Source organism: Hirundo rustica, chromosome 23, assembly GCF_015227805.2.
Source record: "Hirundo rustica isolate bHirRus1 chromosome 23, bHirRus1.pri.v3, whole genome shotgun sequence".
Taxonomy (NCBI): domain Eukaryota; kingdom Metazoa; phylum Chordata; class Aves; order Passeriformes; family Hirundinidae; genus Hirundo; species Hirundo rustica.
This window is the reverse complement of record NC_053472.1, coordinates 224,703-245,100: the sequence shown is the minus strand read 5'-3', so window position 1 is coordinate 245,100 and position 20,398 is coordinate 224,703. Positions and strand designations below refer to the sequence as shown.

General features: G+C 48.2%; 1 protein-coding gene across 1 annotated transcript; it reads left to right on the top strand.

The window, feature by feature from the left end:
- Positions 1-8,652: 8,652 nt before the first annotated feature.
- On the top strand, positions 8,653-20,398 carry LOC120762585 (transmembrane protein 45B-like). The gene is made up of 6 exons (XM_040085128.2): positions 8,653-8,693; positions 14,820-15,021; positions 15,928-16,140; positions 17,844-18,028; positions 18,979-19,124; positions 19,779-20,398. Exons 2-6 carry the CDS (start codon positions 14,838-14,840, stop codon positions 19,894-19,896), a joined length of 846 nt encoding a protein of 281 aa, XP_039941062.1. The 5' UTR covers positions 8,653-8,693; positions 14,820-14,837; the 3' UTR covers positions 19,897-20,398.

Genomic DNA, 20,398 nt, shown 5'->3' with positions numbered 1-20,398 from the left:
AGGAGGGCCTGGTTCAGAGCCAATGCAGCCTCTGCTTTTGGAGAGGGTAATGTGAGGTACAATTGGAATGATCTCTCCCAGACATGATCATTCAGGTTGAGGTTGGAGCACTCCGTGGGACAGGACAAAGAAGCAGTTTCCATAGCTGAGCTGCAACCCACTCCCAACGTGCCTTATCTTCATCTCTCACTGTATCTATTCACATGCAATCAAAAGCAGAGGGGTTAGGGATTAAACCTGCTCTGACTTACCCTGGGGGAAGCAACAGCTGGGTGTAGATGTTTGTTTTGGGTGTTTGTGCCATGGCAGAGAAAGAGGAGGCTTCAGTGCGGTGGCTGCGAGGTAAAGCACAACCCAGCTTCACGTTGGGGCTCAGCTTTGCTGGACAAGTCGTCTCTAATCCTTCCTCACTTTGCTGGTGGCTGCTATGAACACTCTAAGTGGAAATTCTGGGCAAAAATTATAATGCTACTGCCAGGGTTAGATCAAAATAAAATAGGAAAACCCCATTTAGGAATCAGCTACCACTTGTTAATTCATCTCGTTGCCATGGACCCCATTTTTCCTGCCTTGTGCTTCAACAGCTTAAATGTCCTGGTTTGTGGAATAGTTCGAATAAAAATGGGGTGGCATGAGGGAAGACATTTGCTTAAAAAGTAACTCAAAGTCTCCAACATGTGTTCTTGGCCGGTTAAATTCAAGATGAGGATTTTAGGCTTCCCCTGGGACCTCCCTTTCACAGCTTCCCCCTAATCCTCTGGAAATCGCCTGTTACCTACAGCTGTTGGGTCACCAGATGAACTATTTGTTCAATTATTCTTGGTCGTGCTGGCGCAGGCTGCCTCAAAGCTGCTGGCTCCTCGGCCCACTTCAATCGCGTCCGGAGGAGCCCCAGCGCGTTTGAAGCCCTCCATCCTGCTCGCAGGAGCGTCTCCACTGCCGCCCCCGCATCCCTTTTTATCCCGCTCCCACAGCCCCGACAGCGGCCGGCGATGCTCCCGCGGCTGCAAGGGGCGGGCTGGGTCGGCAGCTCCGGTGTCGGAGCGCCGGAGCGAGAAAATAATTATAAATGAAAGGGAGAAGATTAGCAGAGGCTGTTGAGACAAATGCTGCCGAAATGGTTTCTGGAGCGCCGGCGGTCTCTTCTAACGGGAGCGATCGGCTGCAGCTGCCGTCCCAACGGCGATGCGGGGAGACGCGGGTCCCGCTGGGATCCCGGAATGAAAGCCTAAAACCTGGCAAACCACAGCTCAGGGGGATGAGATGACGGATTGGGGAAACTCCACCAGTCCATACAAATGGACTGGTAATTAAGACAGTTTTTTTCCCATCTTTGTCTGCCCCCCTCTTCCTCCATCTCCCAATCAGAAGAGTTCAAATATGCCTAATAAATGGATCACAGCTGCTGAAAGATGGCTCTTGCCTGGCTCTGGGAATGCTCAGCGTTCACATTGCAGGGGATCTGGGTTTTTAGCCTGTCTGAGATGTCATGAAGTTCCTAAGTGGTTTGTCCTGTCTTCAGGAAAAGCCCCGTTTCAGTTTACCAAACTCCTGCCTATTTAACCAAATGCTTAGGACAGCACATCACAGTTATCCAGAAATTCTGGGTGTACAGGACATGCAGGAAAAACCTTGACGGTCTTTAGATGAGACCTGAAACAGATGATTATTTATTAAAGGACGGGAGATGGCTTTAGGAAGCTGTTCCTGATGGGTGCAAGGCTGAAGGCATCCCGCACATCTGCCCATGCATGGAGTATTTGGAGTCACAAGCATATGGACAAGAGGAGCTGTTCTACACTAGGCCGTTTAGCTCCTGGGGTGGTTCACTTGGAGGGTAAATTCCCCATGATGGCCAAGGCAGTGGTGCCACACAGTAAATATGAAGGTCACCGGGATGGATATGCTGCTGCTGATATCTGGAAAGCTAAACGTGGGAAGCATGCAGGCAACGGGCTTTAATGGCTTGCAGAGAAATGATGGAAAATAGGGAACTGGGTGATAGATTTGGAAGAGTTGCCCCAGCTGAGCACCCCCTTTGCAGCAGGATGATGCCCCATCCCTGGAAGCGTCCAAGGTTGGATGTGGCCTTGAGCAACCTGCTCTAGTCGAGGTGACTCTGTCCAGGGCAGGGGAGAGGAAGGCCCCTTCTGTAAGGCCGCTTCCAAACCAAACCATTCTATGGTTCTGTGATTGAGCTCTCAGTGACCATGCTGACCCTGGGAGGACAGTCCTGCTCACATGAAGTCAGAGCAGAAGAACAAGAAGAGGTCAAGATGACAACAGAATCCTTGTCTCCTCAACCATCCAGCCCTTTGCTAACCAGAGGGAATGGCAGGTCGGGCCCTGATAATACTCTGATAATCAGCTCTTACAACAGAGGCAGCATCAAAGTTTTCTTTCTTCTCCTGGAGCTACAGGGACCCCCTGCCTGGATGGCCAAGGCATGGCCAAAGCTTGGTTATCCCATGGGATTGTGAGTTATTAGTGTTTCTCTCTTCTTCCAGACTCTGAGCTTTGCCCCGGTGAAGAGAGGTATCAGCTGTGTCACTGTCACAAGTGATACAGGACAAGGAGAAATATTTTAATGAGATGTGCTTCCCTTTGGGTTCATAGAATTCTAAAATGAATGGGTTGGGTTGGAAGGGACCTTAGAGATCACCTTGTTCCAACTGCCTCCTCCTCCTCTCCCAGGTTGCTCCAAGCCCTGTCCAACCAGGCCTTGGACACTTCCAGGGACAGAGTAGCCACAGCTTCTCTGGGCACCCTGCCAACCCTGATAGCCAATCTAACCTTCTCTCTTTCAGTTTGAAGCCCCTATGTCTCTGTTTCCCCGGTTTGGGACACGCAGCACGGGAGGGAGCACAGGCACTGCAGCACTCCCCGCTTTGCTTTCTCCTCCTCCGCCCCCCCGCCTCGGTCTCTGAAGTCAAAAGTCAAACCTCACCACGTCTGCACTCCCCTCACATCCCGCCTCTTACCTCCCCCCATCTCCCACCCCTTCTCCCTCCAGCACCCCCAGGTTTCTTCCAGCTGCTCCCCACATCTCCCGAGTCCCAGCAATTGCTCTTGAAACACGTCAAAGCACCGCGCTCCCGTCGCGGGCCGGCCCGGCTCCTTTCCCGGGCCGAGCGGGCCGGGCCGGGCCTGACACATCCCGCCCGGCGCTTTGAAGGCCCGGCCCGCGCTCGGCGGGGACAGCTGGGCTGTGCCACAGCCCCCTGGGCCCTTCGGGATAAGCTGGGCGTTTTAAAATAGCCCCCCTCCCCTGCCCGCCGGTGACAACTGCACAATTATTTCAGACGCTGTTTATGGACCCTCGGCGTAACCAGAAGCCTCGGAGGAGGAATGGAGGTGAAGGGGAAGAGGGCAGCAGCCCCCTTGTTTCACACCGGGTGCTGGAAAACTCGTCCATGCACGTAAAATCTGCAGCAGCAAAGAGTTCCGAGGTGAAAACTGCCGTTTTGTCACCACACTTATTTTTTTTAAAGGACGGTTTGAACCCTTTATACTTGTTTCAGGGCTCCCCAAAAGGCAATTCGACCTCCTTTTTGGAAAAGAGATGCTGCCAGGTGGGTTGGGAATTGCCTTGGGTAATGCCTGCCCTTGTGTCTCAGTTTTCCCACTGGCAAAACAGAGATGCGATGTCTGCTGTGACCCCGGAGAAGTGGGGGAAGGACCTGGGCCAGAGCTGCTCTTGAAAGCAGTGCGGCAGTCCAGCTGCTGGCCAAGTGCCTTTGGAGAGGCAGGAATGTCACAAAGTGACACAAGGAGCCTCTCACATCTGGAGCTGAGCTCGCAACCATCGCCAAAACGGGGCTGCAGCCCCCGCACACGGCCCCGCCCGGCCCTTCACCCGCGCACCCCGGCGCATCCCTCCGGGATGGAATGGGATCTTTCCCTTTGTGATGGAATGGGATCTTTTCCGTGAGCCCTCAGCACCACCTAGTGTTCCCGAATATTTCCTGGGTTCCGTTCTGCGCGTCCTTGACTCGTCTGGTCCCCACGGCTGGGGCAGCATCCCACAGCCCCACATCAGCAGGGAACGCCTCCAACCCCCAAGTCCCACCTCTCTTCGGCCCTTCAACACCACAAATCGCCAGTGCAAGCTTCTCGGGTGTGAAGGCTGCTCCCCAAACCTTCAGCGGCTGCTTTCCAAAGCATCCTCCTCTACAGGGATGAATTTACAGGGAAGGCTTGGATTGCTTTGACATCCAGAGTTGCTTCTGCAGAGAGTATGGGAGATGCTGGTTCGCTGCACATCAGAGCTGTGTTTCCATTGCTTAAAGATCAATAAATGCCAGGTTTTAGACTTGCTCTTCTTCCTTGACCCTATTATGGTTCTTCGTGGAATTTTTTAATGGTAATTCAACTTTCAGGATTGAAAATTAAATCTTTCCCTCTTGGGCAAGATTGTTGGAGCAGGAGCGCTGGAGAAGATAAGAGGAGGGAAGATTGTAAAGATGATGACTACAAGGAAGAAAAGCAATTAAATATCAGTATGGATGACACTTCCCAATTCTAATTTCAAAAGCAAAGGGCTCAGTGTTAACATGTCAAGGTGATGAACTGATTTTCTCTCTTTTCAGATGAAACTACCCACCACAACTGAACCTTCTGGTCTCTCACAGATTCATCTCCCCAGTAATCTCACCATCACTCAGAGACACTTCTTCCAGCTCCAGGTGTTGAAGATGAATGAATTCCACCCCACCCCACCCACCCCCCAAATTCCTCTTCCTTTATTAGCTGGTCTGGATGTGGGTAGCAAGGCCGAACCTTGCTGGGAGGTGATATTCCTCCCTCTGCCACTGAGATGTGCCCTTGTTCCATCATTGCTGATGGCAGCTGGATGGAGGGGGGATATCCCCAAAATCAAACCTCCCAGGATGTGAAGATTTAATTCTGCCTGTCTCCCAGGGACAATGTTGATGGCACAGCCCTGAGGATGGCCCAGCTCCCCTGTTCTCCCAGATGAGTCAGTCTCCATGTGAGGTGTTTTAGGGGAGCGTTTCCTTGCCCTACCACTATTTTATTTTTTTTTTAACTGCTTGTCAGCTAAGAGTTATTTTTTCATGCTGTTAAAATCTCCCACAGAGTTTGTCCACTTTGTTCTTCCTTTTAGGTGCTGTTGTTTTCATCTTTAACCTTTACCACCTCTCCCTGAACCTTCCTCTCTCTTGTCTGACACTGTCTTCCCATGCTCTGCCTTCTCTTTCTCTTCATTTTCCTCTTCTTTTGTATGGCTACATAAATTTCCTTTTCTGTCCCTTATTAATGCTTTTGCCATGTCCAAGCATGCTACAGTTCTGGCATCCAGCTGGGACTGATGCAGTTGGAATCACGTCAGGGCTGAGCCCTCCCTGCTTTTATTTCATTCTTGCCTGTTGTTACCCAGCTGGGCTCTCGAATCTTTTCACAGGGGGTGTAACAGAAACACTTCGGGGCTCTGTTTTTGCTTATGTCACCTTTCCTTGCCCAATTCTGCCCCAAAGCAGTCTCCTGGCTGTGCATGGATGCTGTTTGCTCTGCACAGCTGCAGATGTGCCACACTGGATTTATTCATCTCCTCCTTTTGCCATCTGGCAAATTTGTTCCTCGACCTCTTTGCACGGGAACAGGCCATTTGCAAGAACTGGGTCACGTTTTGGGCAGAGTCTGGTGGGTCCCTTGTCATCTCCCCAGGGCACTTTGCACTCCCCATCTTTCTCTGTGTGAGGACTGAAGTGGCCCACGAAGAGGAATAAATTTAGGTGATGATACCGTGGAGCAGCTGCAGGTCTCTGCCCCTTCCCCTGCTCCAAAGTACTTCAGCATCACTGGAAATCTGTGTGAACACTCAGGTAACAAACAACACTGAGTAGGGGGATGCTGTGAGGGATCATTCCCTGGGTACCAGGAAGGCTTAGGGTGGTGCAACCAGGAGGTGGCTCACTTAGAAATGGGAGCATCTAAGTACAAAATCTTTTGCCTGCATTAAACAGGCAGGTTTTGTGGGTGCAGGAGAAGGGGAAGGAAAACAAGACATCATCATTTTGGTTGGAAAATACATCGATATCCAGCAAGGGACCAGACAAATATCTGTGTCTGGCCAGTGTGCCAGCTTGCTTTCCCTTTTCCCTGCCTCTTAAAATTGCAGGCAGCCTGTGCAACTCCTCTCTCTGGATATGTGGCCACGTGACAAATGACTCCTTCACCCATCCCCTCTGCCAGCACGGGAAAATGAGGGAACTAATTTCCTGGCTCTGACACTATCATTTCCCCCATTTCTCTGAGCTGTTTGTTCTGAGCTCTGTCTGAGCATCACTCCTATAGCATGATCCATCCTGCATCCCAAGCTGCATCCATGGAGACTGCAGGTATTGTCTAACCAGACAGCGTACTGAGGTGATTCCCAGAGAAGCAAGCTCCTGTTTTCTTGGTCATTCCTAGCTTTGCATGTTGATGTGAAGAAACTGCCAGGGTGTTATTTGCTGCCAGGTCTCCTATGGATATGTTTAGGAGCTGCAGCTCTGTGGGAGATAAGCAGGAGGTGGAAAATTAGAGATAGGCAGGACATAAAAGAGCTTTTTGAAGCCTCAAAAATTCCTAGAATAGGAATTCTGACATTTTTTCAATACTGATTTCATGGAAAGACAGTAAGATTTAGAAAGGTTGCTAATCAGGACTGGGTTTTTCCAGGCTGGATGTGCTGTGCTGGCCAGAATTCCCACCTCCAGTGGTAGCCCAGTGCCTGTGGATGGTGAGAGCCTGAACTGGACACAGGTTTGAAGAATTTACAGCCTTTGCATGTTGTTTCAAGGCTGTCTTAGGAACTGTGAAGGTTTTAAGAGTGGCTGAGCCCTAGGAAGTTATGGCTGTAAGTTGGAGGTGATGTCAGGTTTTGATGTGTCTTATCAGGAAATTGTTGTTCAGGAGCACTTGAAAATAAGACATTCTGCTAGGGTTCCGCGTAACCCCAGATCAGGGATGGTCTTTACTACAATAAATACACACAGAGAGGTTATTTGTTTCCTCAGAGTAAGATCCACTCCCCTACACACCCCATGATTTTGTTCTGCAAATATTTGAAGGCGCTAATTTCCTGGTAGCCAAAAAACACCAGCATGACTCGGCACAGCTTGAGTGAGAACAAGTTCCCGTTTCAAAGTCAGGTTTAACTAAAGCTAAACTCAGCCTTTCTTATGTAACAGCTACAGCAACTTCATCACGCATGACCAAGATTTTTCTATTGCATTTTTTGGGGTCTCATTGGCATTTTTGGATACCCCTTGTGGCCTTTTGCATGAACTTGTAGCAGCTCTCAAGCTAAATAATTCTCCATTTTTCCCAGGCCCTCCATCTCAACAGTTGTTTTCCTTCCATTTCTTCCTTGGCCTCCGTTTTGGGGGGTTGTTTTCTGGGGGTAAATCCATCTATGTGCCTGGAGCACAGTGAGTATAAACCTCTTGATTAATTCTGATTTATTCCAGGGTTTGTGGGACACAAAACATCATCAGGCTCCTGGGACATTTGTGAAACAATTTAATGAAAACACAAGAAATACAGCTTGGCTTTTGCCTCTGGCAAATTTGATTTATCCCACCTGAAAAACACAGAGGGTTTGGGCATCCAACCCCACCACTGATAAAGGAGAGGATGACTGTGGGATGCTTCCTCCCTTCCAGCAGCACTTACCTCTCAGGGAGGTGAGAAAGGATGGATTAATTGATAATTATTTATTATTTAAGAACTCATCTGTTTAAACAACATTGTGGGACCAGGAGAGGGAATAGATTTGATGTCAATAAATAGAAATAGTAATATAATAATAAAATAGAAAGACAGTGTTGGCAGACAGCTCTTCTAAACCTCGAGTCATTTATAAATCAGGGTGGATATATTTAAAATATTAAAATCCAGCTTTCTTACTACAAATTCCCTGTGGCAGGTGTAGCTGCTCTCAGTGCTGTAAGTAGCTGCACTGCTCCCTAAAAGTGAGTAAAACCCAGGGCTGGAGCACAGAAGGCCCTGTCAGAGTTTCCTTTACAAATAGCCATAATAACACTTCCCTTCCTCCCAAGGGTGTCATGAGGGTTAATTATTTAACATTTGTAAAGCACTTGCAGGACTGGAGATGAAAGTGGAAAGTATTATGAAGGATAAACTCAGTTTTATAGGAGGCCTGGTTAGAAAATTGCATTTGGAGTTGAAATATGGGTTATGAGTGGGGATCCTAGGACATACATCCATCAGACCTGGGAAGCATGGAAAAGGGAAGTGAAGTGCTTTGAAGGAGTTAATCCAGTTAATAATTAATGCAGTGTTTTGGGGATGAGGGGTGCAGGCACCTAGGATTGGGGGGGGTAATGCCCCACACGGCTCCCCTGTATCCCACCCTGCATGAGGTGGGTAATGGGGAACTCTGATGGAAAGAAATTTAATCACTGTACAAAATCTGAGAAAATTAAATCTGTGGAGGAAAAGCCTTGAGACAGACAGAATTCAGCAAATAATGGATTACTTTTGTGTCGGAAAACTGCAAATCAAAGCACCTGGTGTACCCATGAGTGGGGGATCTCTTTGTCCAGGGCCACCTTTCCCTCCCAGCTGGAGTTTGGGAGGCAGGGAGAAGGCAGTGAGGCGGGTGCCACAGGTAGGGGAGGAGCACAGATCACCTGGGAGCAGGTGCAGCACCAGGATCTCCAGGACAGGTAAGGCTCTGCTGGCAAGGGCAGGCACGGGGAGGGGGGTGGGGGGGTCACCCTACTCCATGGGATGGGAATGGACCCCCTCCCTGCCTGCCCCTTATGGACCCCTCAGTTTGGCATCCAAACTCCACAGGGGGAGAAGAGAGGGGTCAGGGTGGGTGAACCACCACTTCCCTTAGGAAAGCAAATTTGGGAGAGATTTAAGTGTCTTCAGCCCACCGGGGTGTCCCCCTGCTCTGAGGTCCCCACGGAGGGGCTCATAGGTGATTTGCTGCTGTCCCTGCTGGGCTGGGAGCAGTGGGACAGCCCAGCAAGGCCACGGCAACTTTTTCCAAGGAGGAAGTTGAAAAATAAACATGATGTGTGGGGCCCTAAAGCGGGCAGAGGTGAGAGCAGGGCAGCCTGGAGGCAGCAGGGCCCCAAACCCCCTTGCCACTCTTCAAGGAGCCCTTGCTGGCTCCCTGCTCTGCTGCCAGCCAAATTAAATGCAAACCCTCTGTCTCACAGCCAAACCAAAATTGCTGCTGCGTGCGCTGAACCAAGAACTCCCTCCCCACCTTCCTCTACCCACAGAAATGCCACTTCTAGTCACTTCTAGTGCCTGAAAACTTGCAGATTTGATTCATAGGGTCCCAGAATGGTGTGGGTTGGAAGGCACCTTAAAGTTCATCTCGTGCCACCTCCCTTGCTGTGGGCAGGGCAACTTTTGCTGCAGGGGAAGGGTTTTTCCTTCTTTCTTCCATTCTTCCTCCCAGCATATCATTAAAAAACTAGCAACCCCTCACCTTGGCAGTGGTGCAATGGCCAAGGCTCCAGGTGCTTGTGGAGGGGGATGTTGGGGACCACACTTCAAGGATACCCAGGGACAAGCTGTGGTACTCAAGAGACGTAGGGTTATGTGTTTTATGGCTATTTGGAGTATATATTGCAATGGAAATGGTTTTAATCCTTGGTCTTGAATAGCTTTCCTTGAGGGATGTTAAAAGGCACACAGCGCTTAACCTGTGTCACATTCTGCAGCAGCTGGGACAATCTGAGGACAAGCATTCATCTTCTCTTTGAAAAATTACCAGAGAGGTTGTGGAGTCCAGCAAAGTCGTGGCTTTCCCACCCCTGGAAGAGTTCAAGGCCAGGTTGGATGGGATTTGGAGAAACCTGGTCTAGTGGAAGGTGTCCCTGCCCATGGCAGGGGGTGGAATTATATTACCTTGAAATTCCCTCCAACCCAAACTGTTCCGTGATTCTAGGATTCCATAAATACTGATTTTTGTGGCAGTTTTGATGGTGATAATGCTGAGTTTGAATTTACTTTGGTTGATGCCTGTGAGCGTTATTGGAGTCAGGGCTGCCCCATAACACATCACAGGGCAGGGGAGGCAGTTCAGGGCACAGATGGCACTCACCCCTTTAGAAAGCACTTTAATCTCTTTACCATTACATAGAGGCAAAGAAAAATTGCTTTTGAGATGATAAAGTGCATTTCCCCCAACAGATAATTTGTAAAGTCAGACCTCACTGTCTTAAAACCACAAATAAACAAATGCAGGTCACAAGAGAAAAAAAAATGACAAAGTGGCTGTTCTGAGCCCCTGTAATTAGCCTCTGGCTAATTTATTTTATTTCTCAGCTTTCTTTGCTGGGATGTAGCTTCTTGCTGCTTCCCTGAGGGCAGGGCTCATAGCTAGGATAGGGATGGAGAATCCAAACTGGGGGCTTATAAAACAGGAGACAAACGGAGGCAGCATAAGGAAGAGGAAGCTGAGAGCTGTAAAACCTCTCCATCACTAGTTTTTATATCTCTCTCCCTCAGTGTCTCTTTCCAGGGGGATCCATTGTGTCTATTAAATAGACCTCTAGTCCAGAATCTTGAATTTAAAGCTTTCATCCCTGTTTGAACTTCCACATTGAATTTTCCCATTTCAGGAGGATGGATTATCTCAGTCTGTGTTCTCTGGCTACAGCTCCTGCAGTACCTGATGATCCTTCACCTACTTCCTGGCAATTGAGCCTAATAGTTTCCAATGATGATGATAATCTTTTAACCTAAGTCCAAACCTCTTTAGGATCCTTTAGAGGCAGAAATGTTGCTTTCCTCCTTTTCAGGCTGCAGCTGAGCTCTCCAGTATGAGGAGGATGATTGCTTAGTGTCACTGTTAACACTCCCTGGTGCAGACAGAGACAGAGGGAAAAGAGAACCCGATGATAATGGGATGAAATGGTTCAGAGTGTGGTTTTAGCCTGACATTAATGCATTAGGGTTCCAGCTCCTGTGGGAGCTAATGGAAGAACTTCTATGATTATAAGTGCCTCTGCAGACGAATAAGACAATGCTGGTAATGAGTGAGGCAGCACAGGGTACAGGGGAGTTTATCACTGTCAGTGATGCCTCTCCCAATACCTTTTGGGTGTCTCCTGACATCTCTCTATCCTCCCTTGTGTCTGGACCACTGCCATCCCCATCAGGTGCCGAATTTGGGTGGTGGGGTTATGTTGTATTCAGGGAGATACACAAAGGACGTGCAGGATAGGGAAGGGAATGACTGAGGATGTTTTTGAGCACAGCACCTCAGCTTCTGTCAGTCTGTAGGTCTGGGTTTGATGTGCTCCTGCAGCTGCAGATTCCGCCCAGGAGCCCCTCTGGAAGGCTGGAAATAGCTTCATTATTTCTAGATACACATCTCAGTGGCATTACCCACCTCAGCCTGGGTGGGTTTTTTTGCAAGTCAAGACATTTCTCCTCTTCCCTGAGTCAGCCTTTCCCTGGGGACCATCCAGAGATGCTCTGAGAGCCAAGCCTAGGTCCTATGGTGAGCAAACCAGCTCTGGTGTGTCTGAACTGCCTAATTCATACAGGTTGAAGGGCAAAGTTAATTGTATAGGTAATGGCTGTCAGCTCTTCCCACTGGTGAACTTTAGACTGTAATTTCCTAGCTGGGGAAGTGATGCCCTGACTGAGACACTATCAATGGACTTAAAAAACAACAACAAAAAACCCACCAAACCAAACCAAACCAAACAAACACAAAAAAAAAAAAAAAAAAAAAAAAAAAAAAAAAACCCACCCCCCCGCCAAAAAAAACCCTCAAGAAGCCAAGTAAGACATTTGGAATAGTAAAATGGCCCAGGTTTTGGCTAAAAAGAGAGTTTGTGGCTGCCAGGGTAGTGTGAGAAGGAGGTGAAAGCATAATCAGGGTCTCAGGCTCCTTACCCTTACCATCTTCCAGATGCCTCCCCAGGTGGTTGGGTGCATTAGCTATAAACCGAGAAAAACCAGCTCCTCTGGGAGGTGATAAGAGCAGATGAAACAGTAAATCATTAAGCAGGCACAGCCTAGGGCACCATAATAAACAGGGAGCAAAGAACACGAATGACTAGCCAGCAGGGACACAGGGGTGTTGCCAAACATGGTGGGTGATGAGAGAAGGGACAAAGTCACGTTCAGCAGGGATGCCCTGGGATGGTGGCTGTGGGCACCAGCACCCACTGGACCTTCAGCTTGTTCTTTTCCCCGCTGGCTGCAAGCATGTCTCACTTTGGAGCTACAGGGACAAACAAGAGCTGTTTGCCTTAGGGCGCAAACATAACTGCGGTTGGTATTTTCCCTTGTGCTTACCCATTGCATGTTTTCAGAGGAGGAAGAGAAGCAGGAGAAATTATTTTGCTGGTCACATGTCCTAGCTGAGCCACGTGCTCCCTGCTATCAGGCAGAAATGGAGACCAGCAACCCCAAAAGGGTCCCCATCACCCCCCGAGCTCACATCACATAAGCACTGTAAGGTGGCTGTGCCTACCCCATTTAGCTGAACTTTTAATTGTGATTGATCAGTGTATCCTTTAGGTCATCCCAGTTTGACTGCATCAATCTCAGGTGAAAAACCATCAGGCCCCACTTTATATCAGACTTTCATATATAGCTGCAAGAGCTACACCAGTTGTATATTTGACTGTATATTGCTGTGGTCATGTTATAATTATAGCATTAATACAGTATGATACGCCTGCAATCCTTCTTGTTGTGGTATTCTGGGATGGGTTTGGTTCTGCTTCCAGTTATTACCCTGATATCTTACCATCCCTCCTTATACCTAATCTAAATTTCCCCTCTTTCAGTTTAAAGCCATTACTCCCATCTCATGTATATGATGAGATTCTCTACTCACCCAGAAAATACAGATTTTTTCAGCTCTCTCCATGGTTTGGGAATGCTGCCCCCTTAATCACAGGGAAACAGGTGGATGCTCCCATTCCCCAACTGCCCCTTTCAAAGGACTACAAAGATGATTGTATTAACCCACTGGACTGTGCCAGCCCTGCTGGTAAACAGCATATTGCTTTGATTTTCTGTTTAATTACCCAATGCACCCATTGTCAATAAATCTTCCCTTTTAAGTAATGAAATAAAGCAGAACCCTGCAGTGCTAATAGTGAGCTGCAAAGCTGCCAGCTCAAACCATGCCCTTTCCATGCACAGCTTTTCCACTCTTGGATTAAATCCCCCCTAAATTCATCTTCATGAACCCACCAGGATAGCTCAGAGGTGCTTGGTGAAGGATGGAAACCAACCTGGTGGCACTGCAGGGACATCGGCCCCGTGTGCTGCCAGGTGTAGCTGCATGTTACTGGGGTGATGTTTGCACATGGAGCCAATGTTTGCTTAGCTCGAGCTGTTGGATTAGCAGTTTGGTTAAACCAGCTCAGATCAGGCAGTTAGTTGCAGAGATTTAGGAGATTAGTTTTGACCCAGTGGATTTTCTTGCTCAGGGACAGACTCCTCTGGGAGATGGTATCTGCACCAGCCATGGACTTCAAGGGGTGAAACAAGGTGTTCCCTGGGACAAACCAACCTGAAATCAGATAGTAATAAAGCCAAAGAAAGAACTCCCTTTCTCCAAGGCTGACAGCAACAACTCATGTTTTACCCCACATGCAAATTATTCCTTGTGCAACAGCACAAGAAGAACATTTTTGGTTTATATTTTCAGCAAGTGGGGACTGAAGGCCAAGTTTCAGGATAATCAGGATGTCTGGGCTGGGGAGGTCAGATCCAGCTCCAGACCATTCAACTCCTGCTATGTGGAGAGACAGCATCCACTCCACAAGGGAGACAATTTCTGCCCAGTGTTAAGTGTGGATTGGGATGGAGACATTTTTACTCAACAGAGAAGGAGGTCCTGGGCACCAGCAGCACAGCCTTTGTTATCAATTATAACATTCCTAATTGCCCAGCCTGACACCACCTCACACCAAAGCAGCCCTCAAACATATGGTTGAGCCCACATGAAAGAGCTGATCAGTTCTCAACCTAATTAAGCAGACAGCAAACTGGAGCTTGCTGGGTTTAATTGCTGCAATCCTCCCAGGAAATGGGTCCCCCAGCATCCTGCAAACCATGCATGTGTGCACTCCAGCACAGAGGCTCCAGCAGCTTGGTGCAAGTGCTGGTTTAGGGATGCTCAGGAGAGGGAAGGAGTGTGAACAGGTCAGGATGCAGGGAATGACTTCATTGGTTTGCTCAACCCCACAATATTTTGTTTCAAGCAGCTTTTGGGATATTTTTGAAGGCTTATTTTTAACAAAATGCTTTGGTTTGTGGAATAGCTGCAGGGTATTTTACACCTCTTTCATTGCCTGAAATAATTCCAGAGATTTAAAAAAAATTTAGACTTTGCACACCACTTCTGTGGCTGTTCATGGAGCCAAAGAAACCTTCTGCTGTTTATCCCTAGATGTTCCTGTTTTCCCTGTGTAATATCTCTCCTACCTAGTCCCAAAAAGCCCACCCTGCCCTGGTCCACAGCCCATCCTTATGCTCATATTTGCAGGAGAGCAAGAAAAGCAGGACCTACTGCTGAGAGGGATCCTTGGAATTAAAGGTTCAAGCTGGGATGTGTCAGACATTGCAGCGGATTTGGGGCCTTTTTGAAACAACTGTGGCTTTTTTTGACATTTCCTAATCTTGAGGCAAGGACCTTAGAGAGGTCCCAGGGGTTCCTAGTGCTCCTTCCTGTTCCCATGTGCTTGGTCAAGCCTACTCCAGTACTCCCTGAGAAGGAAATCCTATTTTTCCCAGTGTTATGCCAAATAAGTTGCATAAATTGAATAATTACATTGTTTTTCTTTTCCTTGTAGTCAGAGGAGGTTGACAAGATGGCGAATTTTAAGGGTCATGCACTTCCAGGCAGTTTCTTCCTGCTCTTTGGGCTCTGGTGGTCTGTGAAATACCCACTGCAGTACCTCAGCCAGAAAGTAAGTAAGAAATCCCACAGGACTTACTGTTTCCAGCGTGTGGATGCCATTGAAGGGGGAATCAAAATCCTCTTTTCTCTAATAGGTAAGGGTTATATTTCATTTGCTATGCCAGTATTCACCTAGCCTGTAGTGATGACTGTACAGGAGCCCCGACTCCAGAGAAACTGGTCTAGATGTGGAAGGATCAGAGAATCATTAAGGCTGGAAAAGACCTCTTAGATTGTTGTCCAACCACTAACCACTGCCAGGTCCACCATTAAGCCATGAACCTGAGCACCACATCTACATGCTTTTGAACACTTCCAAGTATGGTGGTTCCAGCACTCCCCTGGGCAGCCTGGATGCATTCTTGATGTCTGTCTTGACTTGATCTCTGGTATAGTTTGATGTGGAAAAACAAGTCTCATACCCCTTCCCAAAGCTGAGCTGCCATTAAAGATAGGCCTGATTTTTCTGTCCAGTCTTTCCTCCCTCATGCAAACTCACCAGATCCTGCTTCAGATCCTGCCCCCAGCAGCAAGGAGTAGTCTCAACCATTGCAAATAAACCCCTGTGATTGGGATACGCAAAGCAATCACACGAGAGATGAGAAATTTCACAGGGCAGAGGGTTCCTCCGAGAGAGCTCAAGGCTGAGCCAAGGCAGAGAACAAGGCGGAGACCCTCTGCCTGTTTATTTCTTACTTTTTATACATTTGTGGGTCTGGTTGAAGATTGGCTTTTGGAGTTATCACCTCCCAGCCGAATGGCCAGACCAACCGTCAGTTACAACTGTTTTCAGGTTAGAAATATGCAAACAAAGGACAGAGAATGAAAAACAAAGGATTTGTTTATGTTACATGTGTGAGAAAAAGTGAAAACTGCTCCTGATATTGTGCAGTAGCTAAAAAATCTAACTCCATTTTATGAACAGTCAAAAGGCTTTTAAAAACTCAGAAAAACCAGGGTGACAAACCCCCAGAAACTCCATGCTCTTGGGTGTCCTGCAGGGATGCTGGCGGAGCAGTTCGTCCCCGATGGTCCCCACTTGTACCTCTACAGCGGGGAGAAGCGTGACTGGGTGAAGCTGATGAACTGGCAGCACACCACCATGTACCTCTTCTACGGCCTCTCTGGGCTGGTAGATGTCCTCACCTACGTCTCCCAGGTGGTGCCGCAGGGTCTGGATCGCCTTATGTTGGCCGTGGCTGTGTTCGTGGAAGGTTGGTAGAAGGTGGTGCTTAATTTGGGGAGGGATATTGGGGACTGTCCTGATTTGGGGACAAATTTGGGAGAAAAACCCCTGAATAGGATCCCTCTGGGAAGCAAACCCCAGTGGACCCTCCCTCCAACCAGTCCGGTAGAAAAAAAACCTCCTTGGAGAAAAGTGGAAAAAACTATTTTACTTAAAAAACAAAGGGCATACCAGTATAAAGAATGAATAATATGAAACAATAAAACCTCTCGTTCTGGAGTGAGATGGCAAATTGAGAAAGTTCTTGCCGTGGGTGGAGCTTGGCTCTCTCTCAGTCTCTCATCAGTCCCAGTCCCTCCGGCGCTGCTGGAAAATGCCGAGGTCCAGGCCCCAGTGGGCAGCAGGTGCAGCCCCCAGTGCTCCCCTGGGTTTTTTCAGTCCAGAGCAGGTTTACACCGTTCCAAGAAAAAGGGAAAAAAACAGTCCAGGGAACTTCTCTGCCCTAGCTAGCTGAAACTAACTAAAAGCAAAAAGATCTCTGTCCTGCAGTCTCTCCAAGCCTTCGCCGAACACCGGCTCTGGAGAGGAATGTGGAGGAGTCAGGCAGTTTTCTCAAAACAAACTCTGCGCTTCTCCTTGCTCTTAGAACCAGTCTTAAAGGCACAGGACTCAATATCCAGCACAAACAGAACAGACGATTGGGGATACAAGCATCATAAAGTTACCCTAGGACAGGGACCAAGTCAGAGAAGGACTAAAATTTGCCTGACCGAGATATGGCCCCAGATGCCTCTGGAAATAGGACATGTTGTAGGGGATAGATTATGTCAGGCTGGGATGGATTGAGATGGGAAATGTAGTCATGGATGGGTTCTGCTTTGGGATTTCTGGGGTTCTGGGGCTACTGCGGTGCAGAGCAGCGGAATGAGGTTCCTTGTTATGATAAATGGCTGGTGCACTCTGCATTCCTCTGCCATAGGCTGTTCTCCCACCCCACATTTCCCCTGAGAGCCATTAATTGAACAGCAGGCATCATTAGCCTCATCTGCTTGCGTGGCACGTGGCAATTTGAAGTGATTTATTTTGGCTTTAGCACATCATGGGTATCATTCTGTCCTCAGACTGCCTTGCAAGTCGCCAGCCGTGATTCCAGACCCTTCTTGGATCACAGAATCATATAAAGACTTGGCTTGGGAGGAAGCTTAAAGATCATCTAGTTTCAACACTTCCCCATGGGAAAAGAAGGTCTTGTTTATATAGAACCCTCCTTAATGAAGGCACAGCTTCTGTTACTTTTCCTTCCCCAATCACAGCAATTTCTGAGGCTGCAGCAGCAGGGGCAGCTCCACATGCACTCTTTGACATGTAAGAATACGAAATCAATCATTTACAGCTCCCAAAAAACGGTTAAGTTTAGCAACAAGAAAGAAGGACACAGCAGAAGCTTGGCTAGAAGGGAAGGGTCATCTGAAGATGTGATGGCACAGATGTGGGAAGAAAACTACCCCGTGCTTGATCACTGTATTGCTCAGATCCTCCTGCCCCATGGCTGGGCATCTCATCCTTCCAGGATGCTGGGATGCCAGGAGGCCTAGGGGATGGTGCTAGGTGGAGTCCCTTCTTTCCATGGTGGCCCATCTCAATTTGCCATCCAGGCAGGTGATTTACTCAATTCGGTGGCTGTGGCTGTTGCTGTTAACACTGCTCTAAGCAGGGTTCACGTTTTGGCAGGTTGTCTCTTCTATTACCACGTCCTTCACCGCCCCATGCTGGATCAGCACATCCACTCCCTGCTGCTCATCACCATCTTCGCCGGCGCTGGCAGCGTCCTGCTCGAGGTTTTCTTGCGTGACAACATCGTCCTGGAGATGTTCCGAGCCAGCATCACCATTGTCCAGGGAACATGGTTCTGGCAGGTCCGTTCTGCCTTCCCAGAGCAGCAAAGCAAAGGGAAAAGAGGGGAACAAGTCGTACATCACGCATCAATCACACATCTCCCAAGGATCATTCTGCCAGGCTCACTTCATAAATAGCTCATAACCCAGAATGAAAAATTTACTTATCACAGGTCATCTCTGATGGCTGCTCCTGCTGCAAGACCTGTTCGTTTTGGCTTATTGCTTCTCCAGGGGGAAGCATGAAAGCAAGTGAGCAACATTTTGCAGTATCTAACAACCAAGTACTAATTGCTTAATGTGCCTAATGCTCCCTGCAGCCCTCCCTCTGGTTTAGTGGAAAGATACAAACCCCACCAACAATAAAACAGCTGAGTTAAAATACAGCCAGCTGCTTGCTTTGGTAGGAGTTGGAAAAGCAAAGAAATCAGTTGGAGATAATTGCTTTCAAAACTAAGCTTTTAAAAAAAAAAAACAACAACAAAAAAACCCCAACCAACCAAAAACAAACAAAAAACCCAACCAAAATAACCACCTCAAAACCAAACCACTTTGCCTTCTCTTTTTCGAGGCTGCACTAGCTCAAACCAGCCTTTATTCAGAGGTAAAAAAACTAGGCTGAGCTTATAAAATACTAACTCCGTGGTTTTTAAAGGATGGCTTGGAGTTTGGAATGCTGAAGGAAAATTGTGTCTGGATATTGAACAGAAAAAGAGATATCTTGGGCACAGATTGGCTTTGTGCGGCCTCTCATTGCAAGGATGGGCTTCATTCTCTCAGCAAAAACCTCTGTCCTGGTCAGGGCTCAGGTTCCTTTGTCACGACCGAGGTGGTGGTGCATAAAGGTAACTCTGTGAGGGTGATGAGGCTCTGGTACAGGTTGTTTAAGGTCCCTTCCAACCCAAACCATTCTAGGATTCTGTAATTTTTTTCCCAACATAATCGTTCCACCAACTTCTTATTCCACCCAGATCGGTGTTGTGCTGTTCCAGCCATGGGGAGGTCCAGTGTGGGATGAGAATGACCACAGCAACATCATGTTCCTCACAATGTGCTTCTTCTGGCACTGGGCAGCTGCTGTGGCCGTCGTGGCTGTGAACTACACCCTCACTTATTGGTATGGCTGGGACAGGGGCTGGGACAGGAACTGGGACAGGAACTGGGGTAGCACCAGGGTGGGATGTCTGGAGCGAGACAGGTGTAACCCAGCCCTTCCTGCAGCACAAAATCATGGCTGAATAAGCAGTCCAAGACTTCTGCGGGTTTTACGGCAATTGAGTGCACAGAATGCAAAACAGTGTCAATGAGAGACACGGGCGTTACACGGGGAGAAGTCACACCACTGGGTCCTAGAGGAGCTCCTGGAAGTTACACTGCTCATTTTCCTCTGCACTGAGTGCTGAAGCCAAACTTTAATTTGATAGAGGCATCAAAGCATTACCAGGACCCCCAGACGCTTCATCCCCTGCCTTCCAAGGACTTCAAAGTGGTTGAAGGTCACTGAATTCTTAACAGTTACAGAAACGAAAACACTGCCCGCCCCCAGTTTGGCTTTTCCGAGGGGATGGGAAGATTATCCCACTTTAAGGGATGCTCTGAGGGGTGCTGTGTGAGCTACAGTTCAGTCCATGCCATCAAATAGACATAATACAGAACCAAAACCACTCAATCCCCCATCAATAGCATTTTAGGACTTCTAGAATGAGGATTCTGGTGAGTGGCATTAGGTTGGGAATTTCTCTAATAATGATTTATTGCTTCTGTGCTACAGCTGTCTCCAGAGGTTCTGGAGAGGCGGTGGAGAGCGCTACATCAACCTGGGGGTCCGGCAGCAGAAGTGTGACAGCAGCTCCCAGGCTGCCTTCTTGAATGGCTCTGATGAAGAGTGAAGAGGGTGCAAACTCCTGCTGCAAGTATATAAAAAGTCCTTTTTCCAGAAGAAACAAATCTAATGCAATATTTTGTTTTGGAAGAGTGAGAGATACCCCTGTGGTGCTGCTGGGAGGAAGGCTGAGCACACAGAGGTGGCTGGCCTCCATCCTTTCCAAATATCTCTGGCTCAAACACAGACACAGCTTGGAGTGATTTTTAGCAACAAAACAAAGCATGGAAATTCAACATAACAAGATTACTTCATTCTATGTGCTCCCCGGTGTGTTCCCATAAGGATGGAGGGCATCTTTTGGCCAGCTGACTTTTCCAAGAGCCTGGAGGCTTTGACCTGCTGTGATTGAAGTCAGGGAAATCTCTAGGCTGAGGTCATGCACCTCTATAGCAAGGCATCACCCCAAGGAGGACAAGTAAGAGAGTGTTGAACATGAGATTATGGCAATTTTTGCAACACCAGGGCTCGATTGCACACAATACAAATGTTATTACTGAAGCTTTGAA

Excerpts from the sequence above, each read along its gene's own strand:
- LOC120762585 (XM_040085128.2), top strand. The coding sequence starts at position 14,838 with ATGGCGAATTTTAAGGGTCATGCACTTCCAGGCAGTTTCTTCCTGCTC. Across the intron at positions 15,022-15,927 it reads AATCCTCTTTTCTCTAATAG|GGATGCTGGCGGAGCAGTTC; the intron begins GTAAGGGTTATA and ends GGTGTCCTGCAG. Across the intron at positions 18,029-18,978 it reads AGGGAACATGGTTCTGGCAG|ATCGGTGTTGTGCTGTTCCA; the intron begins GTCCGTTCTGCC and ends TATTCCACCCAG.